Genomic DNA, 21,125 nt, shown 5'->3' with positions numbered 1-21,125 from the left:
CCTTTGGACTAAGATTTTTGCACACCTCTGCCATTTCCTGCGATCAAGAGCAAAAAAAAAATTGCCTTATATGATAACAAATACAAAAAAGAAAAGTGGCACAGACAGTCCACTAGAGCAGAGCAGCACCTCTTACATTCTGCAGATAGGGAAACTAGGCTGTGTGATATGACAACGTCCTCTGTAGCTCAGTTGGTGGATCATGGCACTTGCAATCCCAAAATAGTGGGTTCAATTCCCAGGACCACCCATACGTTAAAAAAAACATATGCACGCATGCCTAAGGTGCTCTGGCTAAATGCATCTGCTCAATGGCAAATATTATGATATTGCAGGCATTTTGAGTCTTGTGAAGGAGCCAAAACGAAAGCACAGGTGCCACCACCACAACCAGAGTACCAGTCATGGTTTCACACTCAGCTGACTAAGGCTTTTTGTTCATCCCCCAAGCTGATCCTTGAGGGGAAAAAGCCTCTTTCCACATTTCCTGCCAACAACTTTCTACCATCTGCTTCTCATTTCGTAAGAGAGGATGTTGTTCAGCGCAGAGGGAGGGAGAGGGGGCAGTCCGAGAGGAAGTGGTGGCTCTTTCTCAAAGCCCAAGTTTCACTGAATAGGATGAAATAACAATGTAATAACAAAAAGGCAAAACATTTGACTACATAAGGTGGAAAACCTTTGATAGGCTGACGCATCTTGTACAGCTTCAAAGCAAGCACAGGGCATTATATTAGAGCTATTAACTGCCTACTATTCTTGAAGACAATGTAATGAGGTCAATGACAGCACTGTTGAAAACCTAGAACCAAGCTGTAATGTTAGCTACTACTGTAGGATCATGAGCAACAAACTTGCAACTTTATGGTTGCCAGTTGAGACCTCTGGGATGTTCATTTTTCATGTTGGTATTAAGAATATATGGCAACCTCCCATCCATCAAAGAAAATAAGTTAATGTGATGAGGTTACAATCCAGGTAGCAGTGTACAACTGAGTTGACCCTGGCAGTGAAAATGGCAATCGTTTTCACTTCGCTAGCTACCATACCTCTTCAGAATCAAATAATCTAGTCGTTGTACTGACATTTTGTTGTTATTCCGTCTCACATACACAGATAAATGGTTAGGTAATTTAGCTAGCTAGGGGACAAGAGCTGAGTCCCCTGACCTAACAAGCTAATTATTTTGACAAGAAGCAAGCTAACGTCACCGTAATGTTAGCTCGCTAAATTTACTAATTTGTCAGATAATGTAGGAACAAAGTAGCAAGGACACTTGGTCTACCTGAATCTTGGAGAGTCTTTGAGACATTCCTCGAATTCCACCGTTATCTTCATCTTCTTTAACAAGTAAAAACAGGGATTAAAAAACTAGGATTAAAAACAGCTGTCCCTTGCCTTGGACTCGGCTACCCGCTAATAACGTTACCGTTAGAGAGCTGGGAATCAATCCATAAAACGTCGGCAAACTGGCCAGCTTGCCGCTGTGTGGCTGGCTGGCAAATAATAGGTTCCCAACAATGCAACCATAAACAATTACAAGTAAAATAACTACTTAAATAAAGATCAAAAATTGATATTGTTTTTGTTAAATTTAATATGAAAAGAACGCTTCACTAGCTAGATCATAGCAGCCAGTGGGATGAGGCTTTTAATTTCACGCATACAAATACAAGCTTCTGCTGTATCTACGAATCATCGTGTCCAGTGCTTCCTGATCCATGAAAAACGACTTGAGTGATACTTGGAACATCCAAAGAGAACGCTCTCTTCAGGACTAGAGGCTGGACATGTGGTAATTTCGGGAACTGTAACCATAGAGATAAATAGAGGACTCCTCTTTGTGTATCTGTGCGAGTGTAGCGTCTGTGACAGCATAGGCCATGTTGAAGTACATTTTCTTCTTAAAGATTGGCTGAGCCCTCTTAATGACCCGGTTGAACATGACACCAACATGGTCACCAGGAGGGATCAGCCAATGACGTTGGAAGTCCCAACCAGTCGACTAAATTAAAATGGTGGACGCTCTTCAAATGGCCCTGCCCATGCTAATGCCAAAGATGTTTATAATTAACCCAAGATGGGGGAAAAAAACAGGCTGTTGTCCAATGGGAGCAAATTAATCATAGTGGGCAGAGCCAAGCAAGGAGGTGGGCAGAGCCAAGCACAAGTTCGCGAAATCCTATTGGCTATCCGTTATGGAACGCCTACTTTGTGAAGCAGCGCATTTGCAGTAAGTCAATTCGCCCTTGCGTTCCAAAACAATGTAATTGTTAAAAACTTTGATAAAGGCTAAAGTCTACAAAACGTAGTCCACTCTGTTTGTAACAGAGTCTAGTTTTGGGAATAGAAAACTCGAATGAAATAAAAATGTTCCATCGATGAGAAAATTAGCAGAATGTCAGCCAAAATCCATCTGGCTCCATTTTCTCCAACTAGACTGCCTCTCATCACCATATTTAGTGGTGAGCGGAATTGTTTTATTTAACTAGGCAAGTCAATTAAGAACAAATTCTTAATTACAATGACGGCCTACCCCGGCCAAACCCTAACGACGCTGTGCGCCACCCTATGGGACTACCACTCACGTCCGGTTGTGATACAGCCTGGAATCGAACCAAGGTCTGTAGTGACACCTCTTGCACTGAGATGCAGTGCCTTAGACCGCAGCGTCTAGCCACAGCACTGTTTTAGGTCTGGCCACAGCACTGTTTCAGCAACATTGAAGGTTTTAAATTACATCCACTGTGCTCTTGATAAGAAGTTACATTGTGTGTCTGTCTTTATTGATTTGTCGAAGGCTTTTGACACCGTGGACCATGCTGTGTTAATGCAAAGGTTAAAATGTTGTGGAATTACTGGTCATGCTCTAGATTGGTTTATAAATTACCTATCAAATCGTGCACAATGTGTAATTGCGGGTGGTTGTAAATCTGAGTCCATAGAGGTGTGCTCAGGTGTTCCGCAGGGTTCTATTTTGCACACACCGTTGTTCATTTTGTATATCAACAACATTGGGGATCTTGTCGAAACAGCAGATGTTCATTTATATGCAGATGATACTGTTCTTTATTCAAGTGGTAGTAGTTTATCTTTAGCTTTTGAAAATGCCCAAAGAGCATTTAATATCATACAACAGAATCAAATATTTGGGTGTGTGGGTTGATGATAAGCTGAGCTTCACTGTTCATGTAGAGAACTTGATAAGGAAGCTCAAGCTGAGAAAAGGTTTTTATTACCGGCATCATTAGGCTTGTTTTTCTTTGGAGGCCAGGAAGGAGCTGGTACGATGTACATTACTGGAGGTTTTAGATTTTAGTGATGTTATATATATATATAATATATATACAGGCTTCAACCACTACCCTGAGAGCACTTGATTCAGTGTATCATGCAGCCTTCAGGTTCACTACCAATCAAAAACCTCTAACACATTGTGATCTCTACAGCGCTGTTGGCTGGTGGTCATTGACCTTGCGTAGGCTTAAACACTGGTATACCCTGATTTATAAGACCATATTGGGTAAAATGCCATTTTGTCGCTGTTCTTTTTTTAGTTACTTAGCTCCGTGGTCCTGGAATTCTCTCCTGAACATTTAAAAATTTGATGATCTAGTTTCGTTGGTGGAGTTTAAACACTTGATCGATGTATATATCATAGAGTGTAATTGTTTTTAGGCCAGCTATTATTAGTCAAGACTTTCGTGTTTTTAAAGTAAAATATTTTTGTTGATTTGTATGTGTGTTTATAGTTTTGTTTAATGTTGTGTTAGTGTACCTAAGTTGTTTTGTATGAAACGTTGTTCCCCCTGCTGCTATTGGACCAGGTCTCTCTTGGAAAAGATGTTATCTCAATGAGAAAAACCTGTATAAATAAAATGTAAAACATTTAAAAATGTAAAACAAAAAAGAGGACAGCTTTGGGATTATTTAGAAACATGGATCAAGGAAAACAGGTTTGTAGGAAAAGAATAGTGGCAGGGAGAGGGAGAATGCGTGGAGGACAAAGGAGAGGAAGACCAAGAGGGTTGGTCTCTAATGAGAAGGGCCTCAATTATTGACCATGTTGTAAACCATGGTCTCTCTTTGAGAGAGGCCGGTGTAAGGGTGCAACCAAATCTGCAGCGTTCAAACAGTTGCATCAATAGTACGAATTTTCCAGCAAAACATATGAGATGTGCATCCTTCAGTGATAATTGAACTACATATTAAGTACAATACACTATGTTCACATTTTTACATGTACTGACATTTTGAAATATATTGATTGTTTTGTGTTTTTCAGTAGGATCTGAAGGTTGCCTCCAACAGGAGGGAGAGGCAGAATATTATCAGATGCGCGGGACATTGCCATTGTTGACATGGTAATTGGCAACAATGCAATAAAACTGCGGGAAATTTGGGACCGAGTTCTGGCAGACAATATCACTGTTGGGAATGTGAATACGGTCAACACGACGACAATTGCCAGAGTCCCAGAGGAACATTAAATAAGGATGAAGCAGTTGTACACTGTACCCTTTGAGAGAAATGGTGAACGTGTGAGAGAACTCAGGTATCAATATGTCCAGGTAAGACGTCTGTTCAATAACCAAACTGGCTACATACACAGCTATGCATAATGTAAAGCACTGTAAAACTGGATTTTAGAGCGTCATGGAGATGGAAGCCAGGCAAACTACATATATTCATCTTTGTGGATGAAGCTGGATTCAACCTGGAAAAAACACACCGCGGGGACGAAATGTGATTGGACAGAGAGCAACTGTAGATGTCCCAGGCCAGAGAGGAGCTAACATTACAAGGTGTACAGCACTGTCCAATGATGGTTGCTGTTACACAAGCCACTCATTGGCCCCTACAATACAGAGGTTAATTTATTTTGTGAATGACCTGCATAATTGACTTGTGCCCGCAGAGGATAGGGAAAGAAAGGGAAAGAAACTCCCCTACCTTCATTGTTGTGTGGGATAATGTGGCATTCCACCACTCTGCTGCAGTCACAGACTGGTTTGCTGCACATCCCAGGATGTCAGTACTATTCCTGCCTCCATACTCCCCCTTCCTAAACCCCATAGAAGAGTTTCTCTCTGCATGGAGGTGGACGGTTTATGACCAGATGTCCTTACTGAATGACAAATGTGGGGTGTGGAGACACTTCTCCTGAAGACTGCCAGGGTTGGATTAGACATTCCAGAAGATACTTTCCGAGATGCATCGCCAGAGAAGACATAAGATGTAATGTTGATGAGAACTTGTGGCCAAATGCAGGAGGGAGAACTAGAACCCTCATAGTACAGTATGAGTGATTATACTATACATGTTTGTTTATTGCAGCCTTAGAATCTCAGGAATTTGTTTTGTTTCAACTTATTTTTCCACAAGTAAATCACTATATGCAAAGATATATAAAAAATAAAAGGCTATTGAAGCAAATTGCTGCATTTGATTCATTCTTGTTACATTTACTTTAGTCAATAAAGTGAATAAGTGTTATTCTATAATGAAATACTGATATGAAAAATCATTCAAACTTCAAAAGAATAAAGTTAATCATTTACTGTTGGTGTTTTTTAGGTCAGCGTGTTATGGGTGACAATGTTATGCTTTCTGAGTGAGAATTATTGCCAGTGTCATGGTTGAACAAGCTTATTTTGAGACGTGTTTTGGTGGTTTGAGGGAGTTTGAGGTGAGATTAACTGTTTGGCTAAGATGCATGTTGGTAATGCAGACAAGAGTTTTGAAAAAGTGGCTTCAGTTTTGAACGATGCTTGTTAGCAACTGAAAAACAAAACAAATAGTGATAAGGATTAGTAGAGAAAAAAATATTTAAAAAATAATGAGTTTAAATATTTTTCAATTAAATACATCTACCCTTAAATTCTGTATCATACCTCATCTAGTTTCCAATGGATTATTCTAATACAAAAGGAGAAAGTATATAATATGAATTCACAGAACTAACAGCATGTAGTAATAGCACCTCTCAACATGAAGATTTGATACTATTGCCATCTAGTGGCCACAGAGAAGTACTGTGTGATCTGTTAGGAGTAGGTACCCTGGATCAAAAACATGAACCTGAGAATAAATGGTGTTCAATGGTATTACATACTACTTCCACATTAAAAACACCAGGCTCATAAGCAAACACTTCATAAACAGCATCTTTTAATTATGGGAGACAAAAATACACACATCCTTATGTTTAAGAACATGCAAATTTAAAGATACAAAAAAAACAGAAATCGAAAGTCCATTATTTGGGGACAGACAAATTATCACGAGACAGAATGTTAGTCCACTGTCCCTCAAAGAAAGAAAATATGGTAGAATATAAGCAAGACAACAAGTAGCCAGTGGAATCCAAGCCTTTGAACTGCACAGGGAAGAATATGAGCTTAGCCAATTCATTTACAGTACACATAAATACATCATATTAGGCACATTTGCCTTGTAATAACCACCCCGGGTTAATGTCATACAAGTTGATTCACAGACAACCTCATCCTTTTGTCTTAAGTCCTGAAAAATGGAAAAAAATAAAAAATCTTCATAGTAATTACTCTTAAGTGTTAATTACCTTGTTTGTTTTTGCCTATGTGCCTTCCCTCATTATTCGGATAATAGTAGATAAAAAATAAAGAGCAAGGCGGAAAGTGGGAACAGTCAGTGTATCAATCAGTATTTCCTGTGGGTGTGATGCTGTAATTTCAAAAGGAATCCAGCACTGCTGAGCTTTTGAAATCGTGAGGATAGAATCCAATGGATGGACACCTAGCTTATATGGTCATTCAGTCCCCAGAATTAAAAGGGCTTGGTAGTCTAGTTCTGAGAAGAAACCATCTCTACATGCCCTGATAAAACAAAAAAAATGTTTTGTAATGTGCTCATTCAGGAAGAGAAGGACATCAAAACTCAATGTTTAAGACTTCATTTATCACTGGAGGACAGTGGTTCTCAGAGGTTCATGTAGATCGAGGTGCCATGACTCAAATATCATAGAGGCAATAAATACACAGTAACCAACTGTCTTGGTTGCCCAGATATCACTCATTTTGTCCGCCAAGCTAGCTAGCAGATTACAAAGGTAGCAGGACACAAAAACTTTTAAAAAAGGGGGTAAATTGATCCTAATCAACGACGTCACAATACCATAGCCTTCATACAGAATGTAAGAGTGAGCATAATACCAACTAAATATACCAGAAATCTTTCTGTTCATGCAGCCAATCAACCCATTAACACCCAAAAGTCCAACTGCAGGATGGTAAGTAGTATTATTGACATTGTATAGGAAACAGTTCTGGGGTGTATTCATTAGTGTACACTGTAGCAAAACGTTTTGCAATGAAAACAAGCATTTCTTATTGGATAAATGCAAGTTAGTCCCTTGCCGTTTTGGCCCGTTTGGTTACTAGTGAATATACCCCAGCTTATCAGTAGTACAAACCTTCTCTGGAGGTTAATTTCCCAAATGTTGTCCTTCTTATTATCTTAGTGAGCGAACAAGGCATTAGTGCTGATAAGCACAAGGCTTTAGTAGCCATGCATAATACAGCTTCGTCCCATAGGTATAATGGCATGCCTGAATATCTACATTTCAATATGCTGATGTCCTGTGAGAAATGACGTTATATTACGCTGTTTTATGGTTACTTATCACAACGCAATCCATAATAAATGGTTGATTTATTGCATGAGAATAAATCAGTTTTGCTGTCAATTACAGTACATTAGCCACCCTATTAAGATAATGTTACCTTGTTGGAAACATATCTATTCCTATTAGTCAGTGGACATGTATGTTCTGTACCAAATCCTATAGTGGGCGTGTATATATTATGTAGGACTGAAATGCTGGTGACCTTGGACATCGAGGTGCCTTGCGGGCTGGTTGTAAATGTTAAGTATGCTGTTCCTATATCCATACCAGACAAGCCTACATCCAAGATCAGGGGAACGGAGGAGAAGACAGAGAAAAACCCAGGACAGAAGCTCTCTCACCAAGATTTCTTCAACAACGGTTATGTTGGTAGTTAGTAAAAAAAAAAAAAACAGGTACAGGGGGAACTAATAACAAAAAAAGAGACCAAAATCCTCCTACCACCGTCATCATAATTATCCAACATTTCCATCCAATGGGTGCTGCTGTTTTTTTAGGATGTGGGGTTTCCGACAGCTTATGCCAGGGGCTCAGGAGGAGCCGGGACAGTCGGACAAAGACAGACAGACTGCAGCTAGCGAGCGAGCAGGTGAGTGATTGAGCAAGGAGTGAGGCAGGAGTCCTCACTGATAATAACAGTCTGTTATAACAGTCTTTAGGTCTCGGTTCCTATAGGTCTGGTTTCCTTTGAGGTGACGGCAAGTTTTTGAGAGGGACTCTTTTACAACGAGGAGAAGTGACCGGCAGGGTCGATATGCTTTGCATTGCAGTGTTTCTGGGTAATATACACACGCGTGGGGGGGGGGGGGGGGTTCGAGGTGAGGTTATGAAGCGGTCTGCTCTATGGCCCGGGACATGTAGCAAAGTGTCTCTTTTGAATGTTTTATGAGAGCCGAGACACACAGGCTGGGGACAGGAGAGGTGGCGTGTCCTCCTCCTCTAGGAATCCAGAGCTGCAATCCAAAAAGAGAGGACATGTGAGTGACAGCATCATATGCGTTAATTCATTACAACAGTAACTGGAACAGAGAAACAGAAACGCTAACATTCTAGTAGTCTTACAGTAGAGTGAACATGGGGCCTGTATTCAAAGTGTCTCGGAGTCAGAGTGCTGATCTAGGATCAGTTTTGCCCCTTTAAAATCACAATGAATAAAAAGGGTCGGTAAAACTGATCCTACATTCTGAGACACTTAGTGAATACGGGCCCCTTTCTCAATTCAGACTGTTTTCTGTCAACAGCTGAGTCCAGTATTAACACCTTTAACCTTTTCTCCAACGCGCCACATCAGTCCTCCGCGGAGGAACTGCATGACCTCTTGCCATTTGGAAGGCCTACTAAAATCAGGGCCTGGTAACCTTTGTGTGGAGCTTTACACGTATCTAACCATCTCGGAATCCAACTGCCTTTCTAGAAGGTTCCCATGCATGTACGCTAGTACATAAGTCTTAAAACCAAGAGAACATTTATCATTTCCCCCTGTTTATATTTGACTACTTCAGGCTACAGGGTAATGAAGTGTCTCAGCGTACTCAGTGCTTCCTGTGGTCCTGTATGGCTCAGTTGGTAGAGCATGGCACCGCCAGGGTTGTGGGTTCGATTCCCGGTGCCAACCCTACGATAAAAAATGTCTGCTAAAACATCTTATATTATTCAGCAAGGCTTGAAGGAAATCCGAGTGCTCGACTGAGGGACATTGAAACCAAAGAAATCCTCCCAGGATATACATACACGGTAATCACAGAAACGCAGGAGCACCGAGATGTCTGCACAGTGACGTTTACTGCAGCCACAACAAACAAAGTGAGCTGGGCGAGAGAAAAAAAGCTCAGCGATAAGAGCGTGGGCGGGGCTTAAGTTGGGGAAAGAAAATGCTTGGCCATGTCATGGCGCGAATTACCAATAAAGGCTCGCTATAGCTTCCAGCCCGTGATGGATTGGCTATTGATTCTTAGCTTGCTGTCAACTTGCTGCAGTAAAAATGTTTTACAAAAACACAATCAATCATTTTCTCTCTTTCAATGGATATCGCCAGAGAGTGCTCCCAATGTTCTTTGACTAGTCCTGTCCCAAGGTTTCTGAGAACCCCCATTTGTTTTACCCAAAGTATCCAGAGGTTCCATGAAGTTGAATTTAAGACTTAAGACCCATTTAATGCCACTTGAAATGCAATACCATTTGAGTTCATCGCGCACCACACTCCTAATATTTCTCTCAAGAAATGAGCCAATGTTGGCAAAAAGTAGTATTTGTAGAGCTGGCTCTTTCACCGAAGGCTATAACCTACATAGCTCATATTTACAAGTAGGTGTGCTATTTTAGCAATGAGCATTCTCCTGTAGTCTAGCAGTGTGGGAGGGCTCTGGACTGACTTCTTCCAGTGTCAAGCAAGACATGAAAAAAAGTTTGCCATTTCATCTAACATGTTCAGGGAATGCATGATGGATATTTAAAATAGGATCCACTATAATCAGATATCTGTTTGTCTCTTTAGAGATTCATTTGCCTGCATGTTTTTTTGTGCATATTGACCTAGGCTATGCCCCATATCATTTACCACCGGAGGAAGTGCGAACTCAAAACACATTAGCTAGATTGCTAACTCTAAATATGCTTTGTTCTGCTGGCACATCTCAATGACATACTCTGTAAAGTGGTATCATTTCCTCTATATTGACATTTGAAAAATAATTGTTACTCACACAAGGCTAAATCTTTTTTAGATGTTTTAACCGTCTTTCTCTCAATGACATTTCAAAATGTTGCTCAACTGGGCTACCTTACCCTCTCCTCTGGCAACGGCCCGACTCACACTGGCACACGCACATGACGTGCACACAGAAATATTATTAGATTTTTTTTTTTTTATAATTGGGCTGTGGTGGCAACAATTAAGCAGTGGCACAAACACCAGTCATCTCCGTCGCACTTCCTAAGACCTTTCAAAACTAAGTACATTAAGATTATTAAGGCCTTTAAAATCAGATTAATTTATTTAAGACCAAAGCTGAGTAGTCGAATACCCATACTAACATACTACATACTTAATGAGTATATACACTGCATACTATTAGTTCAGTTTAGTATACTGTAAACAAACGGTATCCCTTCAGTTGAACGTACTAGCGTCGCCTATCTACCGGAAGTTGATGCCGTTCCTATGCAACCTCTTGCTAGCTTGTTAGCATAACAAATTACTAGCTAGACATTCTACGATTTCGGGTGTGTTCGTAAATTCAATTTGGAGTGCGCTCTGGTCGTTGGTAAATTCAGAGCGTTTCGCTCTTGGATCGCGTCACTGGACCCTCTGGCCGAAGAGTAGGGTTGATCCGAGTTCTGACCTCACAACGACAGTCAAGCACCCAAGCTAACTGGCAAATGAGAGAACACTAACCATTTTACCCACCCTAGCAGAGCTGGTTAGGCAGTTTTCGTGTTATCCAGAGTGTTGGTGCTTGTAACCGTGCTGCTGGCAACAATTGAATTGCCCTTTTTTTTGCCGGCGTTTACTGATTTACATATTCAACGGGTGTTGAGCATTCGTAAATTCATCTGTTATTCTGCACTCTGGCACACTCAGACAAGAGTGTTCTGGAATCGGAGTAGATAGCCAGAATTAACAATGTCCATGGAGAACGCACAACGACTATATCACTTAGCTAAGAATGACGTGAATAATCAAGTCAATGAACGTTGGGTAGTTAGTTAGATTATAGTTAATATACTGCCTGGCAAGTTCGATGTATTAGTAACCAACTAATGTTAGTTCGTTACCTAACATTCCGGCGGCAGGTAGTCTAGTGGTTAGAGCGTTGGACTAGTCACCGTAAGGTTGCAAGATCGAATCCCAGAGCTGACAAGGTTTTAAAATAATAATAATAATAATAAGTCGTTCTGCCCCAGAACAAGGCAGTTAAACCCACTGTTCCTAGACCGTCATTGAAAATAAGAATTTGTTCTTAACTGACTTAAATAAAGGTAAGATATTATTATTTTTAAATGAAAAACATACTGCTGTAATGCTATGTGGTACGTAAGGATAGCGTAGCTAACAAATTATCAGCAAATCTAACGTGTAACGTAACTGATTTGAAAGGTAATTACTTTATTACAGTGCTCAACATTTGTCATAATTAGTTAAAGTAATGAATTAGTATGCGCTCGGACTTTTAATATTTTCCAAAATGTTCTTCAAATATGGTGGATACTTCGTATTCTGGCGAATTTAGTACGACATCCGGGAACTTTTGACATACTAACTCTATCCATACTATGACCAATAAGCATACTCAATTTAACGTCACAAATAGTAAGGTTAGTATGAGTATTTCAACAGAGCGCAATACTTAAGGACCTGCATACACCCTGCTTACCGTCTTAAGCTTTGAGTATCCCTGTTTGTCTTACCGTCATGCGGGGGATCTACAATGAAGTCCTCTGTTTCCATGTCCTCCTTCATCTCCTCGTCCTCGTCCTCTTCTTCCGCCAGCTCATTGGCTATGAGTTGCCGGGCCATCCTGATGCTGAGGCCCTCGTTGTAATGCATCTTCCTCATCATTTCAAACTGCTTCTTTTTCGCTGATGGGGAGAAAGAGAGAGGTTTCAATTGCTTTGGCAATGTAAACATATGTTTCGCCATGCCAATAAAGCCTTTTGAATTGAGGTGGGTTGAAAGAGAGAACGAAAGAGAGGAAGGGAGGCTAGGGCGAGCCACAACCCAGACAGTGTAAATATCCTGATTTCCAGTCTGTGGAGGAGAGTGATACATAGAGAGCTACTTTAGGAGATGCTAGGATGGCGCATTCAAAAGATAAAAGGAAAAAGGGAGGTTTAATTTGAAAGGGGAGAGTTTTAACATGCTTGTCCTCCAAATGGCGGTTGAAGGATCAATACACCATAAACAACTTTCATGAGGATCCTGACCGAACAGTTCCAGTAGAACCTAATCTACTTTCAAGGACATGGTTCTGAGATGAAACACAGTAAAAAATAACTGCTTTCTAATTCCAGCATCAAATCTACACAAATATACCTTTTATACCAATAAGTTTGAGTCAACTTTTTGCCACATTTTCTTTATATGAAACAAAGTCCGACTGAACAGTAGTCCAGGTGCGTCAAACCTAGGGCCTGTGGGACCTGCCTTGTTGATAGTGCTGTACTTTTATTTCTGTCAACCGATCTAGTCATGATTGCTGTAACATATTTAATAGTCCCGCCAGTAGAAAACGTTCTATTCATCAGAACAGGGAAATACAAGGTAATTCCTTACAAATGATTTACAAGTAGGCTAGGGCAAGCCGCTAATCCACTGTAGTGAATGTAAGAATTTAAAGCATTGGAAAGTCTATTGATAAAGACATTTAGAACATGAAGCTGTCAGGTTATCATGACAACGGTTGCAACGACAGGGTCAAAGTTGAACGTTTCTTGCTCCTTCCCCGCAAAAGTAATGGTGGCTATATGAAAAGCAAATGCCGACAAGAAAGAGCTAAAAAAATATATATTAAATAACATGTTTACTGCCAACATACCATGAACCCTTTCTGAAAGCAATAAGAGACATTTTCAAAAGATGACTTGCAACTGCAGCCGTACACACGGTGCCACGAGAGGCAGGTCAGGAGAGGCTTATTTTTAGCAAACAATAGCTTTGGAGTGTGAAGCAACAACCTTGAGGGACATTGTTACATGGAAACTAGGTGGGCGAGAGGATGTGACACAGATTTCAAATTTGGAAGCCAATGTCCCGAGGCTTAGTGATGTCACATTAGTACAGTCTCATGGAGTAACAGTGTGAGGTTAGGGGACAGCTGGCTCAATGTGTTGGGGATTAATTTTGTTACTAGTCGTCAAGATCACTCCAATCAATCAATTCCCTTGCTGATTGTTCGAAGCACACTACTTCAAATCCAGGTCACTCATAATTTAGAAAATCAAAAGATAAATAAATATTAAATACATGTTATATTCAGTTGATGGCCCGTCTAACTCTGAAGAACAGTATGTATGAAGGTCAGCAGGTCTCATATACAAAGTTATTATAGGTGGAAAAAAACCCGGGTAGAATTCTAACTCAAAGCAACACTATTATAGGTCTATGAGAGTATGTCACCTAGTACTATACACATTTCAGTATTTGGGGAGAATTTACACGTTTAGGCTCTTGCTTTCCCCTGTACTCCCGAGATAAAAATGCAGGAAAGCGAGGAGAGAGACATGTGTGTCCGGAGCCAAAATGGACTACAGTCAATTGGAACGGTCCCCGGGAGCAAGCTCCGTTTGGACCGTCGGCAGTGTTGCTGAGCTGAGAGAATCCCTTATCAGGCACACAGCGCTCGACACAACAACACAAGGAGAGGTCAGGGAAAAGTCAGGGCCTGATGCCCAGTGGGAATAGAGACGTGAGGGGGTGAGAGGAGGACGATGGGGGGGGGGGGTGCAGGCCCCACCTTGAGCCTCTGGGGTTAGTTCATCCTCTTCCTCACTGCTCTCCTCCTCTTCCTCTCTCATGAAGCGAGGTTCTGTTCCTTCTGCTGCCGCCAACCTGGGTGGGAGAAATAAGTGAGAAAGTGTGTAACAAAGACAGAAATAAATGTGTGCAGGGGAAGTACATGTGAATCAAAGTCAACCCTCCAAGATAAATGCCCACACCCCCACGGAAATCTAATTACCAACATGTACGTGAGGGTCTCACCTTTACACAGAAGGGTCATATTAGTGTGTAGCCATAACTGTAAGAACGCTACAGACAGAACAGGCAGTTTAAGCTAGAGATATTTGCATTGGATAAGTCTCAAATCCACCGCATCTGCGTAATACGTAATACTTCTGCAGTGAAAAGTGACAGAGCTAGAGAGGTGTTTGTCAGACCATGAGACATCCCGAGAATTTTTATTTATATAAAAAAAAAAAAAAAAACATCGGTCTCCTCAAAATAATTTGTGGCCTACAAACTATTATGACCCCTTTACGGAAAGATGACTCTCTCGAACGCGATGGTGTTCTCCGTTTCACTCTACGGCCCCCCACAAGCGTCTTGGGACTTGTTGGCAGATCGGCTGTACCGACTTCAGACTTGTCTCTGTAGCGTCCGAACAGATTTGGCTACACAGTAATATGACCTCTCTGTGTAAAGGTGAGACTTATGAACATGTTGTTTGTTGTGCACTAGGACACCCACAGGCCTCACGACTGAAGGTCCCCCGGTATCAGTTGAAACATTTATAGAAGTATATATGGGAGACTGTTTAGTGTCAAAAATAAGGGGTTACATAGATGTAAAAATTAATACGTTTCCTGATCTTTCAGATATAGGACAGATTGTTCTGAACAAACTCTATTGTTCCGTGTAGTGAATCTGTTATTCAATGGGTTTGTATGAGCTAATAGCAGCAATGTCAAATAATTCTTAAAATATATATTTTTATACTTTGAATGGTCTTAAAAATACAATAATCTAATTGCAAAATGATCCTTGGTATCAAAGACCCCCCGCGGCTTAGACAGGGCTTATATTCTTATGGGTGAAAATGCAGTACTTCACAGGCGCACACCCTAGAGGAAGTCAGATTCACACTGCTTGTGTTAAGTCAGTGCCTTGCTAATTCCCTTATTTTCCACCAGCTGAATTTGGCAAACCTTTCCCAGTCGCGACCTTTCACGCCTTCAGACAAAACCATTCAATTCTTTGCCTCCTTCTAAAAGTCAGGGTGAAGTTTGGGACATGGCACAAGAATCTGACTTTTGACTGTGAGAAACACAACAAAATAAAACGTTGTCCTTAATTAACATTCTTGTTCGTGAAGGCCAGAGAGCTTGAGTCAGACAATATCATAGCAGGATTATGAGCTCTATATATCTATGGAGTTCTCTACTGGGAGAAGATGAGCATCGCAGTAGTCACTGTCAGAACTTTTCCTGGTCCACATTCACTTTCTAAATTACCTCTAAAAGGAAGACAGGCCTTGGTTCTCTTGGAGAGGGATACAGATGAGGGCATGAACAGAGTGAGATGAAAGACAGAATAAGAGAGAAAGGGAGGGAGGATAGATTTGGGGAGGGGGAGAGAACGAGTGAACGCAAGAGGGGAAGGGAAAGGTAGAGAGAAACAAAACGAGTGTGTGAGTAAGAGAAAGAGGGGGAGGGACAAAGAAAACGAAGGAGCGAGAGACCAGGCAGTAGCCATTTTAATAGGATGAGGTGGAACAATGGTACTCTGAGTGAAAATAAACAATGGCTGCAGATAGAGTTTCAGGCCCGGAGCAGAACAATCCTCTTCACTTATTTACTGACATCCATCTCCACAACACCAGGCTTTTGATGCGAGTAGACAGGAGCAACGCACACACAGGCCCAGAGCATAAACAGACATTTCTTTCAAGCCTAGACCAGACCCAATATGATTGCGCAATAGCCGACCAGACGGCCACTGATGTAATACTTCAAACAGCTTCCTTTAAACCCGAGACCTTTCCAAGTGCTTTTATTTCCTTGAACAGCAGCCATGATTTCCTGTGTCTTGTTCTGATGATGGCGGTGCATTAAGTTTGACAGTTGTGGGAGAAGTGGACTGAATAGGGACTTCTCTAATCAAACAAACATTATTTTAGACGTGTTGATGGTGACGAAGCCGAAAAACGTTTAATTTGTAGAGTCATTTATTAAATATGGAATACTGAACTCCGTGGTCTTTATCCCTCCAACTAAATGGGGGATATGCAACGTGCAGCATCCGTTGAGACAGTGAGTGTGTTGGCTTAGGGATCCGTCGAGACAGTGAGTGTGTAGGCCTAGGGATCCGTCGAGACAGTGAGTGTGTAGGCTTAGGGTATGTCATTCATTTCAATGTAGAAATAAATTACCACAAGATAAATGAGCTGATTGTGGACTACAGGAAACGGAGGGCCAAGCACATCGACAGGGCTGTAGTGGAGCGGGTCGACAGCGTGTTCACATTACTAAGGAATTAACATGGTCCACACACACCAACACCTCTCCCTCAGGAGGTTGAAAAGATTTTGCATGGGCCCCTCAGATCCTCAAAAAGTTTTACAGCTGCACCATTTGTCCGCATCTTGACTGCGTCAACGCTTGGTATGGCAACTGCTTGGCATCTGACCGCATGGCGCTACAGTGGGTAGCTTCCTGCAATCCCGGACCACTATACCAGACAGTGTCAGATGAAGGACCTAAAACAAAATTGTCCAGCCACCCAAGTCAGACTGTTCTCTCCGCTAGCGCACGGGAAGCAGTAACCACGCCTGGAACCAACAGAACCCCAAAACAGCTTCTACCCCTAAGCCATAACACTACTAAATAGTTACCCAAATAGCTACTATGACTATCTGCATTGATCTTCTTTGCACTTACACTTTCGACTCGTCACATACCCTAAATCAACTGTTAATCCTGTTGCCTAGTTACCCCTAGTCACTTTACTCCTACATAACTTGGCTATACACGCAGGGTACCAGTACCGAGTCGATGTGAAGGGGTAGTAGGTAATTGTAGTAGATATGCACATATACAGTGCCTTCAGAAAGTATTCACACCTGGACTTAACCCACATTTTGTTGTTAGACAATAAAAAATGTTTTCAATTGAGATTGCCGTCACTGGCCTACACACAATACCCGATGAGGTAAAAGTTTCAGTGCATTCAGACCCCTTGATTTTGTTACGTTACAGCCTTATCCCCCCCCCTCAATCTACACACACACTACCCAATAATGACAATGCAAAAAAACTAGTTTATATCACATTTACGTAAGTATTCAGACCCTTTACTCAGTACTTTGTTGAATCACCTTGGTATCGATGACAGCTTCGAGTCTTCTTGGGTATGACGCTACAAGCTTGGCACACCTGTATTAGGGGAGTTTCTCCCATTCTTCTCTGCAGATCCTCTCAAGCTCTGTCAGGTTAGATGGAGAGCGTCACTGCACAGCTATTTTCAAGTCTCTCCAGCGATGTTCAAGTCCGGGCTCTGTCTGGGCCACTCAAGGACATTCAGAGACTTGTTCCAAAGCCACTGCTGCGTTGTCTTGGCTGTGTGCTTAGTGTTGTTGTCCTGTTGGAAGGTGAACCTTCGCCCCCGTCTGAGGTCCTGAGAGCAGGTTTTCAGCAAGGATCTCTGTACTTTGCTCCATTCATTTTTCCCCTCGATCCTGACTAGTCTCCCAGTCCCTGTCACTGAAAAACATCCCCACAGCAAGATGTTGTCACCACTATGCTTCACCATAGGGATGGTGCCAGGTTTCCTCCAGACGTGACGCTTGGCATTGAGGCCAAAGAGTTCAATCTTTCATCAGACCAGAGAATCATGTTTCTCATGGTCTGAGCGTCCTTTAGGTACCTCTTCGCAAACTTCAAGTGGGTTGTCATGTGCAAGTTACTGGAGGAGTGGCTTCTGTCTGGCCACTCTACCACAAAGGCCTGATTGGTGGAGTGCTGCAGAGATGGGTGTCCTTCTGGAAGGTTCTCCCATCTCCACAGAGGAACTCTGGAGCTCTGTCAGAGTGACCATCGGGTTCTTGGTCATCTCCCTGACCAAGGCCCTTCTCCCCCGATTGCTCAGTTTGGCCGGGCGGCCAGCTCTAGGAAGAGTCTTGGTGGTTCCGAACTTCTTCCATTTAAGAATGGAAGCAACTGTGTTCTTGGGGACCTTCAATGCTGCAGAAATATCTTGGTACCCTTCCCCAGATCTGTTCTTCGACACAATCCTGTCTCGGAGCTCTGCGGACAATTCCTTCGACGTCATGGCTTTGTTTTTGCTCTGACATGCACTGTCAACTGTGGGACCTTATATAGACAGGTGTGTGCCATTCCAAATCATATCCAATCAATTGAATTTGTCACAGGTGGACTCCAATGAAGTTGTAGAAACATCTCAAGGATGATCAATGGAAACAGGATGCACCCGAGTCTCATAGCAAAAGGTCTGAATACTTATGTAAATGAGGTATCCTTTTTTTGTTTTTAATACAATGGCATACTTTATTATGGGGTATTGTGTAAATTGAAGAGGATGTTTTTTTATTTCATCCATTTTAGAATAAGGCTGTAACGTAACAAAATCTGGAAAAAAGTCAAGGGATCTGAATACTATCCAAATGCACTGTTTTACACATGTTTTACTAATTAATAAAAATTAAAAGCTGAAATGTCTTGAATCAAGTATCAACCCCTCAGTTATGGCAAGCCTAAAGATCAGGAGTAAAAATTTGCTCAACAAGTCATAAGTTGCATGGACTCAGTGTGCTATAACGTTTACCATGATTTTTGAATGACTACCTCATCTCTGTACCCCACACATACAATTATCTGTAAGGTCCCTCAGTCAAGTAGTCAATTTCAAACACAGATTCAATCACAAAGGTTTGCCAATGCCTCACAAAAAAGGGCACTTATTTGTAGTTAGCAGACTTTGAATATATATCCCTGAGCATGGTGAAGTTGTGTTACATTTTGGATGGTGTATCTATACACCCAGTCACTACAAAGACACATGCCTCCTTCCTAACTTAGTTGCCGGAGAGGAAGGAAACCGCTCGGGGATTTCACCATGAGGCAGTTAGAGTTTAATGGCTGTGATAGGAGAAAACTGCAGATGGATCAACAACATTGTAGTTACTACACAATACTAACCTAATAGACAGAGAAATACTGCAAAGCATGTGGCAAAGCAATTCATTTTTTGTAATGAATACTAAAATATTATGTATAGGGAAAATCCAAAACAACACATTACAGAGTACCACTCTCCATCTTTTCAAACAGTGGTGGCTGCATCATTTTATGGATATGCTTGTAATCGTTAAGGACCGGGGAGTTTTTAGGGATAAAAAAAATGAAACAGAACTAAGCACAGGCAAAATCCTAGAGGAAAACCTAGTTCAGTCAGCTTTCCACCAGACACAGGGAGATGAATTCACCTTTAAGCAGAAAAATTACCTAAAACACAAGGCCAAATCTACACTGGAGTTGCTTACCGTAACGACAGTGAACGTTCCGGAGTGACCAAGTTAGTTTTGACATAAATCTACAGCAAGAACCGAAATGGCTGACTAGCAATGATCAACAACCAATTTGACAGAGCTTGAATTCAGGCTGTAATACAACAAAATGTGGAATAACTCAAGGGGTATGCATGCTATCAGAAGGCACTGTATATGTACATATCTACTTCAATTACCTCCGACCCCTGCACATCGACTCAGTACTGGTACCCTGTGTATATAGCCAATTTATCGTTACTCATTGTGTATTTATTCCTTGAATTATATTTTCAATATTTTCCCTCTCTGCATAGTTGGAAAGGACCCGTAAGTAAGCATTTTACTGTTAGTCCACACCTTTTGTTTACGAAGCATGTGACAAATACAGTTTGATTTGAAAATGTCGAAGAGGCATAACACAAGATAAGGCTGCGTGTAAGTTTGTTATTAATTTCCATTTCACAGGTTTAAACCAAGTGTACAGATGGAGTCAACGCTGCAGGAAGTAAACTGATCTTAGGCCGTAATCACCTCCCGTTACATTGTCCTCATTCCCCTGGATTTATGGTTGATGGGATCTAGTGAGTGGCATTTATTGATCCAAGCTGTTTTCACTGCAATGAATTACTGGGCGCAGATCCATCGAAACACCATTACGTGATGTTTAGCCAATACGCTCCACTGGGGGGGAGATTAGGACGAGAGGTAATATCAGTGAGGTAATATCAGTGAGGTTAGAGATAGTTGTGTGCCTTGAGCATCAGTGACCTAGTAGTCAACACCGGGATGAAAATGTTGACAGAGAGAACAGATACCAGTGAAGAGACAAAAAGGGCTTACTCACTCTCTCTAACCCACATGCTTTAATCACGCTGTCTGAAACGCAAAGAAAACACTCAAGAGTATCAGTAGTGTGATCACATTGAGCGATAAAGGTAACACTGAGATTCATGCATTCGTCCAAGGCAGAGTCGATTTAGAGGGAATATAAACACTTATTGAGTGGACACAGCGCTTGCAATGCCAGGGTTGTGGGTTCAATTCCCGCATGGGACACATACTAAAAATGTATGCACGCACTAGATAAAAGAAAATGCTATAATGGCATGTTACTTACACACACACAAAGGGTTGACCTCCCTGCCTGTTAAGTGGGTATAAAAATGTGTGGTAACAGTACATGTGACAAACCTTTGCCTCAGTGGAGTTTGGCCTTGAGGCTGTGACGGAGCATCTGCTCCACTCTATGATGAGGGCTAATGCTAAAGCAGTAGACTAGCTCCTACTACGTCGCTAGTGAAAATCTACAGTGTTACCATAGCCATGCCCCTCTCTCGCCGTGTTAGGGGATATACAGTACCAGTTACAGATACACAATTGAGAGCATCCTGTCGGGATGCATCACCGCCTGGTACGGCAACTGCACCGCCTGGTACGGCAACTGCACCGCCTGGTACGGCAAC

General features: G+C 41.7%; 2 protein-coding genes across 7 annotated transcripts in view; both read right to left on the bottom strand.

The window, feature by feature from the left end:
* Nucleotides 1-1,817, bottom strand: part of LOC120053624 (arf-GAP with coiled-coil, ANK repeat and PH domain-containing protein 2-like) — a 72,752-nt gene extending 70,935 nt beyond the window's left edge. For 2 of the 5 annotated variants that reach the window (XM_039000767.1, XM_039000772.1), the window contains exon 1: nucleotides 1,283-1,816. In XM_039000767.1, coding sequence (XP_038856695.1) covers nucleotides 1,283-1,335 — 53 coding nt within the window. In that variant the 5' untranslated portion in view covers nucleotides 1,336-1,816. Of the gene's footprint in view, nucleotides 1-1,282 lie in introns of all 5 variants that reach the window. The other 3 variants (XM_039000770.1, XM_039000768.1, XM_039000766.1) reach the window with 3 other exon arrangements.
* Nucleotides 1,818-6,146: 4,329 nt separating this feature from the next.
* The window catches only part of ppp1r2 (protein phosphatase 1, regulatory (inhibitor) subunit 2), a 32,853-nt gene continuing 17,874 nt past the window's right edge, over nucleotides 6,147-21,125 (bottom strand). For both annotated transcript variants that reach the window (XM_039000764.1, XM_039000765.1), the window contains 3 exons: nucleotides 14,116-14,210; nucleotides 12,071-12,241; nucleotides 6,147-8,616 (listed from right to left, as the gene is read on the bottom strand). In XM_039000764.1, the coding sequence (XP_038856692.1) occupies nucleotides 8,603-8,616; nucleotides 12,071-12,241; nucleotides 14,116-14,210 (280 nt within the window). In that variant the 3' untranslated portion in view covers nucleotides 6,147-8,602. The remainder of the gene's footprint in view (nucleotides 8,617-12,070; nucleotides 12,242-14,115; nucleotides 14,211-21,125) is intronic.

Source organism: Salvelinus namaycush, chromosome 9 (genome assembly GCF_016432855.1).
Source record: "Salvelinus namaycush isolate Seneca chromosome 9, SaNama_1.0, whole genome shotgun sequence".
Lineage (NCBI taxonomy): Eukaryota > Metazoa > Chordata > Actinopteri > Salmoniformes > Salmonidae > Salvelinus > Salvelinus namaycush.
This window is presented reverse-complemented; position numbering and strand designations above follow the sequence as displayed.